At 46.6% G+C, this 16,477-nt stretch overlaps 2 protein-coding genes across 2 annotated transcripts in view; one reads left to right on the top strand and one right to left on the bottom strand.

Moving 5' to 3' along the window:
- Positions 1–10,501, bottom strand: part of GJC3 (gap junction protein gamma 3) — a 38,363-nt gene extending 27,862 nt beyond the window's left edge. The window contains exon 1 of the mRNA XM_053213288.1: positions 8,589–10,501. The gene's annotated coding sequence lies outside the window, so the exon portion shown is untranslated. The remainder of the gene's footprint in view (positions 1–8,588) is intronic.
- Positions 8,579–15,005, top strand: AZGP1 (alpha-2-glycoprotein 1, zinc-binding). The gene is made up of 4 exons (XM_015079356.3): positions 8,579–8,737; positions 10,497–10,757; positions 13,530–13,805; positions 14,423–15,005. Exons 1-4 carry the CDS (start codon positions 8,662–8,664, stop codon positions 14,686–14,688), a joined length of 879 nt encoding a protein of 292 aa, XP_014934842.1. The 5' UTR covers positions 8,579–8,661; the 3' UTR covers positions 14,689–15,005.
- Positions 15,006–16,477: the final 1,472 nt, after the last annotated feature.

The raw sequence follows: 16,477 nt of genomic DNA, 5'->3' as shown, positions 1-16,477 counted from the left end.
TTGACTGTATAGACAGATTTGGGTAGTATGGACATTTTAACAATATTAACTCTTCCAATCCATGAACGTGGGGTATATTTCCAGTTATTTGTGTCTTCAATTTTATTTATGAAAGTCTTACAGTTTTTGATATATAGACCTTTCACTTCCTTAGTTAAATTTGTTCATAAGTATCTTATTGTTTTTTATGTTATTGTAAATGAAATTGTTGCTTTATTTCTTTCTCATCTAGCTTGTTAGAATCTGGAAACACACTGATTTTTGTATGTTGATTTTGTATCCTGCAACTTTACTGAACTCATTGATTAATTCTAACAGTTTTTTGGTGGCGTCTTTAGGATTTTCTATACACAAGATCATGTTAGCAGCAAACAGAAACAGTTTTACTTCTACCTTTCCAATTTGGATGCCTTTTATTTCTTTTTCTTGCCTAATTGCTCTAACTAGGATTTCCACTACTGTGTTGAATAGGAGTAGTGAGATGACATCTTTTTCTTGTTCCTGGTGTTAGGGGGAAAGCACTCAGGTGTTAGCTATGAGTTTATCATATATGGCCTTTATTATGTTGAGATGTGTTCCTTCTATGCCCAATTTGTTGAGAATTTTTATCATGAAAGGACATTGAATTTTGCCAAATGTTTTTTTCTTTATCTTTTGAGATGATCATATGATTTTTGTCTTTCATTCTATTAGTGTGGTTTTATCACGTTTATTGAGTTGCATATGGTGCATGAGTCTTGCATCCCAGGGATAAATCCCACTTGGTCTTGGTGTGTAATCCTTTTAATTTGCTGTTGAATTTGGTTTGCTAGTATTTTGTTGAGAATGTTTGTATCTATTTTCATCAGAGATATTGGTGTATAGTTTTTTCTTGTAATACCCTTACCTAGTTTTGGTATCCAGGTAATGCTGACCTTGTAAATTGAGTTTGGAAGTACTTCCTCCTTTTCTATTTTTTGGAAGAGTTTGAGAAGAACTGACATTAATTTTTTTTTTAATTTTTGGTAGAATTCACCCATGAGGCCATCTGGTCCTGGGCTTTTTCTTTTTTTTTTTTTTAATGTTTATTTATTTTGAGAGAGAGACAGAGAACATGAGCAGAGGAGAAACAGAGAGAGAAACACAGAATCCAAAGCAGAATCCAGGCTCTAAGCTGTCAGCACAGAGCTTGATGCAGGGCTCGAACTCACAAACCATGAGATTATGACCTGAGCCAAAGTCAGATGCTCATCAGACTGAGTCACCCAGGTGCCCCATCCTGGGCTTTTTATTGTTGGGGGTGGGGTTTCTGATCACTGATTTAATCTCCTTACTTATCTCCTTATGTATCTTATTAGTCTGTTCAGATTTTCTATTCATGATTCAGACTTGGTAGGTTGTCTGTTTCTAGGAATTTATCCATTTCTTCTAGGTTATCCAATTTGTTGATGTATAACTGTTCATTCTAGTCTCATATACTCCTTTGTATTTTTGTGGTATCAGTTGTCATATCCCCACTTTCATTTGTAATTTTATTTGAGTTCTCTCTCTTTTTTTCTTGGTAAGACTAGCTAAAGGTTTGTTAATTTTGTTTATCCTTTTTTTTAAAAAAAAGCTCATAGTTTTCATTCATCTTTTCTATTGTGTTTCTGGTCCCTGTTTCATTTATTTCTACTCTGGAAGAGGCAGGATGGGAACTAAGGGTGGCTCTAGGGTCAGACTCTTAGTCTTCTGCCAAACCACTTCTCAAGGAGGAGGAGCTACTGAGTCAGGTGCCTTTTGCACATCTTTGCATACGGCTTGTAATCATCTCCTTGGAAACCAAGAGCTGTGACCCCACATTCAGGGTTATGCAGATGGTCTGCCAGAGTGACCAAAGTCCTTGTTTAAATGTCTGAAGTGGGGGTGGAAAGTGGGGAGGTGCACAGAGCCTGGGGAATAGGGACACTTTTCAAAGTTGCATGAATTTCTCCAGATTCTTCAATGGCTCCATTTATAAATGTCCCCAGTGTGGGTCATCAGTGTGGGTATCAAGGGAGGAGGCTAAGTTTGGTGCAGGGCGGGGAGGAGTAGTAGGGGAAGGGGGTTTTTGCCTAGTTATTTCTAAACTTCTGACAAGACCCTAAAGCACCAAGACAAACTTCTCTTTCACAATAAGTTTCTGAGGGTTGGTGCCAAGAAAGAAGCCCCTGAGGGTTGAGAGAGCTCTCCTCCCACTTCTTTATTCCACCAAACAATGCCCTCTTTGTCTCTCCTCTTCCCACCAAAAGAGACCAGCCTCCTCCCACAGCCATATGTTGATGACATGTGCCATGACCTGGAGCAGCAGGGTGCAGGGATCACCCAAGGGTAGGGAGTAAAAAGAAGTTTGGAGGCCTGGCATCTCTGTAACTCACCTCTATGGGAAGAGAAACCTTTCTTCTCTCCCTCCCTCCTTCGTTTTCACAGTTGGATATATCTATCTGGTTTGGAGGAGTGTGATAGGTCACCAGGAACAAGGGTTGAGGAGGGGTCAGCAGAAGTAAAGTATCAGAACAAGAAGGAAAACATCTCCCCCAGAGAATTGAATACGGCAGCACTGGACCTAAGAGACCTGGAAAGAAGAGAGCTAAGCTAGTCCTGGGCCCATCATCACAATGAAAATCTGGAGGAAACAAAAATATAAACCAACAATTTCTTAAGATTGTGCAGGTTTAAAATCTGTAACATTTACAAATAGTCAACAAATGTATTTCTCACCATTATGGAAAGAACTCAACTTAGCAACAAGTTTAACTCAAGAACTGATGATATAGAGGCAGCATCCTGGTTTTATTCCATGCTGATCCCATCTGGCTCATTTCTAGAATTTCTAGAAAATCCTCCTTCCTGCACTTTGTATTACATAAAGGCAAGCACTTGCCCATGCAAGAATGCAATGCTGAGAGATGGACAGGATGGAAAGCCTGGAGACCAGAGGCCATGGTCAGCTGTTGATCCCGATGACCCAAGTTTTTTCCTCCTTGATCTTCTGCTACCTCACAAAGGGACTCACAGTTGGCCCATACCTCAAAATCCTCTCCACCTTGGTAGCACCTTAGTCTGTGACTTTCTCTATGCCAGATTTTCCAGGCCTAGTGAAGTCTTTCCCAGGTTTTAGGTCACTGCCTGCTCCAACAATCAGGCCTTCTTTCTCCATGATTATAAAAGCAGAAATCCCCTGGGACTCTAGTGCCAAATGGTAGGGATGGAGAACGAGAGGAAGGCCAAGTTCAGAAGACTAGAAAAGACATCTTTGAAAGACATCATGGACTATTCCAAGGCCAGAGAAGGCCAGTAGAATGAATGCTACGCTGTTTTCACAGCTCAAGGGATAATCCCTCGTAGGCATGAAGAGGGAAGTTAGCAAGAAGGCAATATCAGAGCCCCGAAAACCAACAAAAGACACAGTAGAAATACGCAGACACAACTCATCTACTTTCCTCCTCCCCACCCTCACCCCCAGGCCTTAGCTCTCACACAAGAAGTGGTGTCAGAGCCAACTTTCATCCACGCACATCTGACTACACCCCTACCCATCTGAGGCTGATTCCACTTTAGAAAGCATCAGACTCACCCCTGCCCATGGTTGTTGACTGGAAAATGAGCTGACTTTGGGGTCATTCTGACCAAGGTTTACATGGTGGCTCTGCTAGTCACTAGATATTTCATAGTGGCTTCATCAAGTGACTTAATCATCTGGGCTGCTTTGTATCAACAACTCCTCTCATGGTTATTGTGAGAATTCCATTTTTAAAAACTAGCCTATGTAAGCTGCATGGGAACAAGGGATAGTGTCTCTTGATCTGCCCTGTTCCCCCGTTGCCAAGGACATTACTCGGCATTTAGAACTTACTCATTAAATATGGTCCATAGTTCATAGTCCATTTGGGGTTTTTACTGAATGTTTTCCTTGCCATTGACTGTTACAGCCATGTGGAACCCTAAGTATCCCCCAGGCCATTTTACATAAGAGGAAGCAGACCCAGAATAAATCATTTCTGTGGGTCATACAGATTGCAAGATGCAAAGCAAGAGGCCAGTTCCTCAGACCCAGTAAACTATTGATACCGAGCACAGAATTAGAGACTAAGAGTGGGAGTAGAGAACAAAATGCCCCAAAAGCTGCAGGGAGTCTGGAATCTCCAGGAGGATGAACCAGAAAAAGAGCCTGGATCATAAGTAGGAGTGATTAGGGCATTGAGGACTGGAAAGACATTACCTGGAACAGAAAACTTGTGGTCAGAAGTCATGAGTAATGGATGATAAATAAAGAGAGGAAGAGGGGTCCCCAAGGTAATTATAATAGATGGCATTTATTGAGCAAGTGCTATGTACCAAGTACCTATGATCTTATTTAATCCTCACCAAAAAACACATCAGAGATAAAACTATTACTATTAATATCCATTTTAGCAATGAGGAAATTGAAGCAGAGAAGAATTAAGTAATTTCCTCAAGGTCACAAATGTAGCAGGTGATGGTGGCACTGGGGATCAAACCCAGACATAATTTCTGTAAAACCTGGATCATTAACCAAAACTCTCACCATATTAGTAGTTACTGTTTTGAGTAATCAGAAGGAGGGAGGAGGAAGCCCTAGGTAGGGATTATATTGATCCCAGAGACTGGCTACTCAGAGAGGATAAAACAAAGGGGCATTGTTGAAAATGGGTGGGGGAGATGGGGACATTAGGAATTTGGGATAGGGCCAGTAAAAAAATAAAGGAGCAGACATAATCACTGCACAACCATAAAACTGAACAGTTGAAATCTTACGTTGAATGGAAAGAAAAATTGCAAATAATATAAAGACTAAAAATAACTTTTATTTGGTTCTGGAATACCTATAAATGTTGTTGTGTCTGGTGCTCTTAGCAGTCACAAGATATCCAAAGAAATAAATTCTGTTCAACTGACTCAAGAGCATCCTCAGATCTGATTTTCCTCTCCCAGCCCACCAATAAGCTCTCTCTTGTGGCAAATGGGAGATTACCTTTAAGACTCAAGAAACACCAACCCAAGTGGAAATGTCTGACTTGGACCTTAATGATGTGGAGACATTAGGTTTATAGGTCTACTGCAGTTTCAGAAGGCCAGCAGTGAGGACTGGATCATCCTGTTTGCCCTGCAGTGGTAGACCAGCTTTCCCAAAATTGCACCAGCATATCTACGCAAAGGGAGCCTTCCCTGCTCAACCCCCCTCCGCCAAGACTGGAGCACACAGGCAGGTTGATCACCTTGGCACACAAAATCCCCTCTGCCAGTGGGAATCCACATGCAGACAGGAGGGGTGTGGGACCATCCCTGAGGCAGGTGCTTGTCAGAGTCTGGAATTTAGCCCTACTTGCAAGCCCATAAATTAACTGTTACTATTTTGTGGATGCTGGCAGAAGACAGGAGAACCTTCGGACACAGACAAAGGACTGTTGGTCATGGCACATCAGGCAGTATGAACATCACGTTGGCCAGGGTTACCCTGTGCCCCTAAATCCCAGGCAGTATCTCTGAAGGACCCAAATGGATGCTATATAAGCAGTAGGCTTGTGTACGTTACAGTCAAGGAACACTGAACTTGGGAAAGGCATGCTTTCCTCATGAACTGTCTTGAGCCTGATCTTTTTCCAAAGGGCATCTCTTGAGGTTGCTCACTGCAAACACTACCCTGAGAAATGGCCCAGGTGGTGACCACACAGGGCTTGGCATTCTTGACATGCCCAGTAAGAACATGCAAGAAGCTCAAGCTCAAGACCCATGGCAGATTGCCCTGCCCAGCAGACACCCCTGACCCCCCCTACCTCTGCACTGAGTTGACCAGTTGTCCCCATGAGCTCTGCAACTCACAAAATGATTGCTCTGCTGGCAAGGCAGGACTGTATCCCAAAGGTACTGACACACTGATCTTTGGTAACTCTCTGCATGTGTTGCAATGATTGGTGAGGAGTTTGCAGTTGAATAAGAACATAGAAAAGTAATGACTTAGCAGCTCCATTGAAAACAAAAGTTTGTGTGGAAAAGTAAAATAATTATAGTTGATTGTATAACAGAGCTGTAAAGGTATTACATAGTCATAATAATGAAAACAATGAATATAGATCTAACCTAAGTTCTCATATATAATATTTATATTAGGGGGATGGATGATGGGAAGTGGGTGTGTGTGGTGGAGGCTGGCAAAGGAAAGAAGGTAAATCATCTCTTCCAGAATATCTAGGACATCTATATACACCTATATAATGCCTGACACTGAAATATCAAGGAAGCATTTTATTCAAAAACATGGAGGTATACATCTCCAAAATAACCAACTAGAAAGATATGAAAATCATTGAATGAAAAATAAAGAAAAAATATTTTGGAAGTCATTTTACTTTGCATAAACCAGACATTGAAAAAATACTTATTGTCCTTAAGTAAAGAATTTTCACTGGGAATGGTTGACAGAAAAGAGAAGAAATGCAGAAAGATCATGCAATTGGAAGTAACAATGTGGAAATTTCATTTCTAAGTAATCTCTGTACCCAACGTGGGGCTTGAACTTAACCCCAAGCTCAAGAGTTGAGCACTCCACAAACTAAGCCAACCAGGCACCCCTGGAAATTTATTTTTAACAAAAACTTGACTCAATCCTCAACTGCTTTTATAGCTTTATAGGATAAAACCAATAATAAAAACTAAACTAAAATAATAAAATAAAATAAAATAAAATAAAATAAAATAAAATAAAATAAAATAAAATAAAATAAAATAAAATATAAAATCAAATAAAAAAATATGAAGCCAGACTAGCTGGCTGTGTATGGAGGCCCTACCTTCAGGGTCTCACACCTTCCAGGGAATGTTGGGCTGAAAGCTCTAGAGTAAAAACAAAGAAAAAAAGACATCAAATTCAACAAAAAAATCCCAGCCTGAGCACCCTTGGACCCTGTAGCCCTGGACAACAGTCAAAAATGGGAATCAGAGAACATCCCAGTGAAGTGGCTGAGGTCTACCTGGAGGCGGAGTACTCTGACCTGTTCAGAGTGAGCACCTACTACCTGGACTAAGCATTCACTGCTTCTTATGTTCTACTCGCCAGCAATGAGCATGAGAAGGACCAAGGAACCTCGAGAAGAGAAGACACAGCAGGCAGAAGACCCTGCAGAATAGAAAGAGGGCTTAGAAGTATGCAGTGGTGTTCCTCAGAATCCTACTTTAGCCACTGTAAGTATTCTCAAAAGCCCTGGGTTCAGGATGAGAATGGGGACAGGGAGAGACATTGCCAGCCAGCACACTCGTGAGACTCAAGGAAGGTGCCTAAGTTCAGATTCTGTCCTTATCCTGAGCTCCCTAGGGAGAAACTGGCCTGGATAAGCCAGCTCCTTCAGATCTCTTGCCCAATAGTACTTTCTCTTACACCGAATTGGGTGAGCCATATGCAAAAATACTGTCTTTGATATTTAGTCATGGAAGAAAACCCAAATAACTCAGAAGGAAATAACTCAGCCAGTGATATGTCAAAGTAACTTTGGGCTCTTTGAACAAATTGAAAGAACACATGACAAAAGAAAAATTTCAGATCAATAAGGAAACCCAAAGTCCACAGAACAGGCCAGGGCTAAGGCAGACTGAAATGTGAGACCCCGCCCCACCCAGGACAGGAGACATAGGCTGGGGGTCGGCCAGGAAAGGGAACCTTGGAAGACCCCAGTCCTGGCCAGCTGTGGGGGAAGGGGAGAGGGACACAGAGCCACTCAGACACCCAGAGAAACTTCCTGGAGGGGTTCAGGTTTCAGAGGAGGTGTGAAAGCCAAGACAGCTGGCCAAGAAGAGGTAAAAAGATTGTTCCTGACCAGTCAGGCATGAGACGGCTGAGTGGAGGGCCACAGGGACCTGACAAGGGACATGACTGAGAGTGGAGCTGGGCCATGGGCACCCCCAGGCTCACCAGGGAGGATAAAGGGCCCAGAGGACCAAATGTGTGTCCTTCCCTGAGCACCTCCCACCTGCCCAACAGAGAACCAGCAACAGATCCTCCTGCAGGCAGAACCAAGTTCAAGCGCACTTTAAAGATGCCCCACCCCAGGAGGGCCTCACTGCCCTCAGTCCCTTAGTACTCCCTTGTCTCTTTGGCAGATTCCTCTGGGGACAGAGAGATAGGGAGGGAGTCAGGGATGTGAATGTCCTCCAGACAGAACTCTGGGATGCTGGGTGTGAGAGAGAGACAGTCATACCCTAGATGGGCTCTGCCAGGGGCCCAGGCTCTGGCCAGGTGCAGAGCTTTTCCAGAGGTGGTCTGACAACACCCAAGTCCCCTCCCCGCCCCCGCAGTGAGCCTAGGGTGGGTCATGATAGACTGCAGAGGCATTTGCCACCTGATACCCCCGGCCATTGGCATTCTTTCACCTGGGGGATACACAGACTTTCAGCCTGCAGATCAGCCGTCTCAGCTCTCGATTTGCACACCGTCTCTGAGCTCACTGAGTGCAGCCTCTGGCTTGTGCATCCTTCTCTCTCACTGTCAGGGGAGGAGCCTGTCCTGCACTCTCATTGGCCTGCAAAGTCGCCTTCCCCGGGCCGGGCTCAAAGCCCAACCATTCCCACAACTACACCTGGCTTTATCTCCAAGTCGTCTGCTCCGAGCTCCAGGACCCAAGGCAGTCCAGAAACTTCCAGTCAGGCACAATGGGCACAATGGTGTCTGTCCTGCTGTCCCTGCTGCTCCTTCTGGGTCCTGCAGTCCCTCAGGAGACCCAAGCTGGTGAGTGAGGAAGTAAGGGTGGCTCTGGAGAAGAACGGAGGGGAGGTAATAAATGGAACAGGTGGGCTGGAGAAGGGCCCCTCCTACAGCTGTGATCCGCAAGTAGACTGTGTGAATGGGAGGCCAAGGCTGTCAGCTAACTCCGCTCAGAAACTTCTAGAAGCACTGAGGGAGCCTCTGGACCCATGCTAAATGAGGCCGTAAAGATCTGAAACCCCTTAGTTTACAAATGAACAAAACTAAGACCAGAGAGGTGAAGTGACCTGGCCAGACTCGTACAGCCAGGACGGGGCAGGAGCCACACAGGTAGAACTTCTTGTTCTTTTCTTTCTTCCAAGGGCTGGAGGAATCTGTCTGACTCTCAGGGAAGAGAGAGCAACCCCAAGGGGCAGATATGAAGGCAGGTTAACTGGAGGGTTCTAGAAAGAAATCTGTCCCCTCCCCCACAGTGCCACTGTTAACCCTGAAGGCAAGTTACTGGGAGAGAGGCCAGCTGGAACCTTGAAAGAACCAAAGTCAACTCTAGAACAGGAAAATGAGGCTGTTTCTCAGCCAAAAATCTCAGGGGGGAAGAAATATAAACCAAAGTGTGCATGTTTTAAGTTTGCTACATTTACAAACTATGAGAACATAGGTGTTATTTGAGAATGTTAATCACACCCTACTCCAAAATTTGTATTAGCCAGGGTTCTCCAGAGAAACAGAACTAATAGGATGCATATCCAGACAGAGATTGATTTTAAGGAATTGGCTTGTACAATTGAAATCCACAGGCTAGTTCAGCAGGTAGAGACCCAGAGAAGAGTCGGTGTTGCTGTCCTGAGACCAAAGGAAGTCTGGAGGCAGAATTACTTCTTCTATGGGGGACCAGGCTTTTTTCTTGTGGCCTTCAACTGATTGGGTGAGGCCCACCCACATTATGAAGGGCAATATGCTTTACTTGAGGTCTACTGAATTAATAATGTTGGCAGTCATGTGGCAGATTCCTAGTTCAAGTACTGAAATTATTCTTGCTAATTAGTTTCTAAATGTGATTAACATTTAACACCCCTGTGAGTTGTATCATGAATTAATTATGGCGATGTCCTCCTCTCCAAATCCCTGCCTTATACCAAAACATAAGGCACAGCCCTGGGAATTCTGAGCTCTAGATCCATTCTAGGTCATTTCCTGAGTTTGCTGGTAAATTCTTCCTACACATTGGAACTATACGTATTAGATTAGGTTAGACTAGGTTGTGCTCCAGTAACAAAGTTGTTAGTGGCTTAACCCAACACATTGTTTATTTCTTAGTCATGTAAAGTGAATACAGATAAGGCAACTTTCCTGTCTTCCGTGGGGTGACTCGGGAATCCAGGGATTCTGTTTTATCCTGAGGCCTCCACAGTCATCACCTAAATAAGAGACAGAGACAACAAACCAGCTAATAGGGCCTGAGACCAGAAGAAAGACGTCACTACAATTTGCATCCCCTTTTGGCAGAACTCAGTCTCATGATCCCAATATACCTACAAGGGGGCTGAGAAGTATTGTGTTGTCTCGTGCCAAGACAAGACAGTGTAGTGAAGCTACAGAATGGTCTCTGAAATACCATCCCTAGAATTGGGAGGGCCCTTTCACTCGAGCGAGCCTCCAGTGGGGTGAGGCTGTGGGCTGCAGAGGCCAAGGCGCAGTGACCACATCCCCCTTCCTGGCCCTCTGCTGCCCCACGCTGGGCCTGCATGGACCCCACACTTCAAAGTCTCTTCCTCTTTTTCAGGGTCTTACCGTCTGAGCTTCCTCTACACCGGGGTGTCCAGGCCCACTGACAGCCTCCCTAGCTTCCAGGCCACTGCCTACCTCAATGACCAGGTCTTCTTTCACTATGACAGTAAAAGCAGGAAGGCCATACCCCTGGACCCATGGAGCCAGATGGAAGGAATAGAGGACTGGGAGAAGGAGAGTGAACTTCAGCAGGCCAGGGAGAGCATCTTCATGGAGACTCTGCAGGACATCATGGACTATTACAAGGACAGAGAAGGTCAGTGGACCAAGGAGGGTGGGGTGGAGGGTCTTAGCCCTGCAGGTGTGAGTGGAAAGGGATCAGCAGGATGGAACTAATCCCCATCCCTAACAAGGAACAGAAAGCAGAGTAGAAATATGTGGACATTCTGCATCTCCCCACCCCCACCCCACAACGCAGCTGCTCTCCGCCTGCCCTGTCATGTCCCCATCCTCACTCCCAGACCTCAGCTCTCACAGGAAGTGATGTCAGAGTCAACTCTCACCAGGCACATGTGACCTCTCAGCTCCACACCCCAATCCGTCTGGGGCTGCTGGCTGGCACTTTAGAAGGCATCAGACTCCCCTGCCCAGGGATGTCGAGCAGAGAGTGAGCTCACCCTGGGGTCGGGCAGATGTGGGTTCACATCGCAGCCCAGCCAGTCACTAGCCATTTCACAGTGAACGCATCTTAATGCCTGGTCTGAATCGGCAAAACTGGAATCTCCAAGAGATTCCATCAAACTTACCTATGTGAATTCCACAAAGGCTAGAACTTCATCTGTCTTGATCACCCCTCTAGTCCCATCCCCTAGGACAGCCAGTAACACCTGCTCAAATGAAATGTGTTGCATGATTGAGAGAAAGTGCCTGGCACCAACCATGGCCCATACTGGGAGCTAGTGGGGACTGAATTCAAAGCCACATGCTGCTAGAGGTACAGGGAATCCTAAAGGCCCTCCTCTCCATGGGGGCTCATCTGGACTTGTGGTAGGAGGCATTTGAGGAGCCAGGACAGTGCAGGGCACCAGGACTGGCTCCCATGTGTCCAGCCCAGCACGCAGTCCTGCACACTGCCCGCTCCCCAAGTCAGCCAGTCACAGGCTGGCAAACTGTTGATGCTAAGTCTTCGTAGGGCGGGCGTCGACAGATGGGTTTCTGAGTACAAAAATGCCTAAGAAGCTACACAGAACCTGAAAGTTTCCTAAAGGAGGCCAGAGTTTTGCAGAAATCTGAAGGATAAGGACTGGGAAGCCCGGGGAAGGAAAACAGCCCAGTGAGTGTGTCAGAAATAGGACAGGGTGATTGATGCACAGTGCCCAGAGACACCAGCAGACATTTCACCAGCTGGAATAAAAATGTTGACACGAGTAATTATGAGGAAAGAGGGTAAAGAGATGAACACAGGGTGGCAGAAAAAGGATGGGAGCGAACACTTATTGAGCACTTGCTAGGCACCAGGCACAGGTGTTAACACTTGTCATGCTCGCGCTCACCCTCTAAAGTAGTACTGTCACCATCGCTGTCTCCAAGATGAGAAGACAGAGGCCCAGAGAGGTTAAAGGCCCAAGTTGGTGCACAAGCCAGGTGGGGGTGGGGAAAGAGCTGCCAGTTGAGGCCAGGGAGCTCGAGAGGACAACCTGTGCCCTCGGCGCTAATCAGTATTGGGTAAACGCCTCCCTTTATCACCAAAATGAAGACATGTGTCCCCTTCCCTAAGGAGGCTGATTTCCAAGGCTTGTGGCTCACTGGGAAGAGAGGGGGCCTCCGAGATTTGTAATGTAGATATCAAACTCTGGAGAAGAGGGAAGCAGAGATCACATCACATTTACTCCAGTGGTGACATCAGCTCCACTTAGAAATGAGAGGGGGGAAAGGGGGACATTTCATAATCTGCATAAAACTCTAAATATGAAATTCTATTTCACTCAGAGACAGCACTTCAGTGTGGTTGTGTCAGGTTTCTAAGAGCTTCCGATGGGGCACCTGGGTGGCTTAGTGGGTTAAGCGTCCAACTTCAACTCAGGTCATGATCTCGCGGTTCATGAGTCAGAGCCCTGTGTCAGGCTCTGTGCTGACAGCTCAGAGCCTGGAGCCTGCTTTGGATTCTGTGTCTCCCTCTCTCTCTGCCCCCTCCCCACTCCAACTCTGTCTCTGTCTCTGTCTCTCTCTCTCTCTCTCTCTTTCAAAAATAAGTAAAACATAGGAGCGCCTGGGTGGCTCAGTCGGTTAAGTGTCTGACTTCAGCTTAGATCACAATCTCGTGGTTCATGAGTTTGAGCCTCACATCTGGCTTTGTGCTGACAGCTCAGTGCCTGGAGCCTGCTTCAGATTTTGTGTCTCCCTCTCTCTCTGCCCCGCCCCCACTCTCTGTCTCTGTCTCTGTCTCTTTCTCTCTCAAAAATGAACATTTTAAAAAATTAAATAAATAAAACATTAAAAAATGTTTAATAAAAGAATTTATAGGGGTGCCTGGGTGGCTCAGTCAGTTGAGCGTCCGACTTTGGCTCAGGTCACGATCTCGCGGTCCGTGGGTTCGAGCCCCGCGTCGGGCTCTGGGCTGATGGCTCAGAGCCCGGAGCCTGCTTCCGATTCTGTGTCTCCCTCTCTCTCTGCCCCTCCCCCGTTCATGCTCTGTCTCTCTCTGTCTCAAAAATAAATAAACTTTAAAAAAAAAAAAAAAGAATTTATAAAATATAAAAAGAGCTCCCAGTGCATTCACAGTTCACTAAATGAGATGATGCATAGGGACTAGACATCCTGTGCCTAGTCTCTAGCTCCCTGATACTCCCCGGCTGGGAAGAATGTTTCTCTGCTCAGACGGGCCTAAAACCCAAAGCAAAGCAACTTTCCCTGTCTCTGTCTGCTGTATGTCTGGCTCATAACCCATTTGTCAAGATAAAGGGACCGTGTGCTTAGGTTTCCAAAACCACTCTTCCTGCTGTTTTTGCAAACTGTGTAGGAATAGCAGTTATTAAGACGGAGTTGATGCTAGGCTGACTGACTTCCTGGGGGCCCGGGGAGGGTACAGGGTCTCACACCTTTCAGGGAAGGTTTGGCTGTGAGCTCCTGAATAACAAAAGCAGTGGAGCGTTCTGGAAGTATGCCTACGATGGACAGAACTTCATCGAGTTCAACAGAGAAATCCCAGGCTGGGTCCCCCAGGACCCAGCAGCTCTGAACACCAAGCGGAAGTGGGAGGCAGAAGAGGTCTACGTGCAGCGGGCCAAGGCCTATCTGGAAGAGGAGTGCCCAGCGATGCTGCGGAGGTACCTGCAATATGGCAAGGCCTTCCTGGACCGACAAGGTACCCCCCCACTTCCTGTGCCCTGCTCCTCCCGAGCTGAGCTGAGAAGGACCAAGGTGATCTCAGGCTGGGAACCCAGGGAATATCTCAGGCACATCCCATGGTGGTGTCTCTATGCTGATGCCTCCTGGCTTAGCACTGGATGGAGGCAGGCATGTAAAATGCCTGCCTGCGACAGGACTGGTAGGCACAAGCTAACACGTTGGTTTGGGAGGCGATGAGAACGAGGGTCCTACAGGATACAGCAGGGAAGGATCTGATGGACAGAGCTGCAGGCAGAACTGAGGCCTAGAGCTGAGCCTGGGAGAGGAGAGAGCCCCAAAGCCCACTCAGAAGTTTAGGAAAAAATAAAAACTGTATGGAGGCATTCACAATTTCTTGCCATCAGATGTCAGTACATGGTGGAGGGACAGGGGAGGAAGAGAGTGGCCACAGTCATTCCATGATCCAACATGGAAACCCTCAGCCTTCCCTGATCTTTGTAAAGCTTCCCTGGGGAGGCAGACACAAAACTTGGAGTTCTGCTCATCACGAACACCCAGAGAGTGGAGGGAAGGGACACGAGCAGAGAGTCATCTAGGGCACACCCTCCATGTCCATGCTCTGTCCCCCCACAGATCCCCCATCTATGTCCATCACCAGGACCCCAGGAGAAGATACAATCAAGTGCTGGGCCAGTGACTTCTACCCACAAGATATTGATCTGCACTGGATTCAGGGGGGCAATACAGTAGAGACTGAGGTGAGGGGAGACCTTCTCCCCAGTGGAAACGGCACTTACCTGTCCTGGGTGTCGTTGACAGTTTCCCCTTGGAGAACTAAGAACACAGTCTTCTGTCGCATAGTGCACAGCAGCCTGGACCAGCCCCTCACTGGGCTGTAGGACAAGAGGCAGGAAACCAGGGCTGACAGCCGCAAGGGGACTCAGGTGCAGCAGTCACCCTTCCTGCGGAACGCCAGAAGATGAGCTCTAGAAATCACCGTCAGCATCACCAGTGGGGCCCAGGGAACAGTGCGAGAAGTCAAGGGACAGAAGATTTGAATGCCGGCAACTGAGCTGACTCACTGCTAAATTCTCTTGCAAAACCCCATTATCTAATCTATAGAATCAAATCAACAGTAATCACCTTGCCTAGCACACAGTGTAGAAGAGATTTTTCAACTGCAATGGAGTAAAAATAATGAGTACATGTTACCATTCGTCCTGTGCTCCTAAGCCTCTGATTCATCTGAAATTCTCGGCATTGACTCAAAGCAGCGTTTCTGGGCATCATGACCTGGGGTGTCAACTGTAGCGTGGCACGGACCACCTGGTCCGTTGGGCCTTGTTTAGGAGCCCACTGTGGATGTCCCATCTGTTGTGAGGTTGGAGAACCTCTTTAATACAAACCCAAGCCTCCTCTGTGCCTCAGTTGCCCCAGACCTCCCTCCTCCCTGTGAAACACTGCCCTCCATTCCAGTGCTCCATCATTCCCACACCATTTTGCCTTGGAGCCACACACCATAGCTCATTCGAGAGGCTTCCTCTCTCCGGGACATACTCCCAGGAAAGCAGGAATCTGATGTTCACTTGTATGCGTGTGTGTGTGTGTGTGTGTGTGTGTGTGTGTGTGTGTTTAACCAAGTTACCCACCACCATCCACAGGTTTAAACCCCAAAAGACAGAGCAGAGCTCACACTTGACCTTTTCATTAAGCTAATCTCTATGACGAGACCTTCCTTTCCTTCCCAGCCTCAGCCTCTACACTGGATTTCTCCAAGTGAAATGAGCTGAGCTGAGCTCATTAAGCATTCAGAATTCTAAGCTGACTCTTTTATTTTTCTGGAAACTCTAAATTTTAAGATTATACTTTTTATTTTTGATACTTTGACCAAGTTTGGAAATCAAAGCTGAGAAATAGCTTCTTCAGTCTATGTGAAATCCATATTCCTCTCCTCCGAGACAAAAACACAAACAAATAAACAGTATAGGGCTACAGGTGGGGATATCCCAATAGTCAAGAGGGAAAAATATAGCCATTGACATTTCAAACCACATGACACTGAACAAATAAAGAAAACCACGTGATGGGAGAATTTCAGATCAATAAGGAAACCCAAAGTCCACAGGAACAGGCCAGGGCTAAGGCAGACTGAAATGTGAGACCCCACCCCACCTAGGACAGGGGACATGGCTTGGGAGTGGGTCAGGAAAGGGAACCTCAGAAGACCCCAGTCCTGGCCAGCTGTGGGGGAAGGGGAGAGGGACACAGAGCCACTCAGACACCCAGAGAAACTTGCTGGAGGGATTCAGATTTCAGAGGAGGTGTGAAGGCCAAGACAGCTGGCCAAGAAGAGGTAAAAAGATCGTTCCTGACCAGTCGGGCATGAGATGGTTGAGTGGAGGGCCACAGGGACCTGACAAGGGATGTGACTGAGAGTGGGGCTAGGCCGTGGGCATGCCCAGGCCCACCAGGGAGGATAAAGGGCCCAGAGGACCAAATGTGTGTCCTTCCCTGAGCACCTCCCACCTGCCCAACAGAGAACCAGCAACAGATCCTAAGTTCAAGCGCACTTTAAAGATGCCCCACCCCAGGAGGGCCTCACTGCCACAAACTATCTCCTTGGCAGTTCCTCAGTCCCTTAGTACTACCTCGTCTCTCTGGAAGATTCCTCTGGGAACAGTTCACCAG

The sequence above is a fragment of the Acinonyx jubatus genome, chromosome E3, assembly GCF_027475565.1.
Source record: "Acinonyx jubatus isolate Ajub_Pintada_27869175 chromosome E3, VMU_Ajub_asm_v1.0, whole genome shotgun sequence".
NCBI lineage: Eukaryota > Metazoa > Chordata > Mammalia > Carnivora > Felidae > Acinonyx > Acinonyx jubatus.
This window is presented reverse-complemented; position numbering and strand designations above follow the sequence as displayed.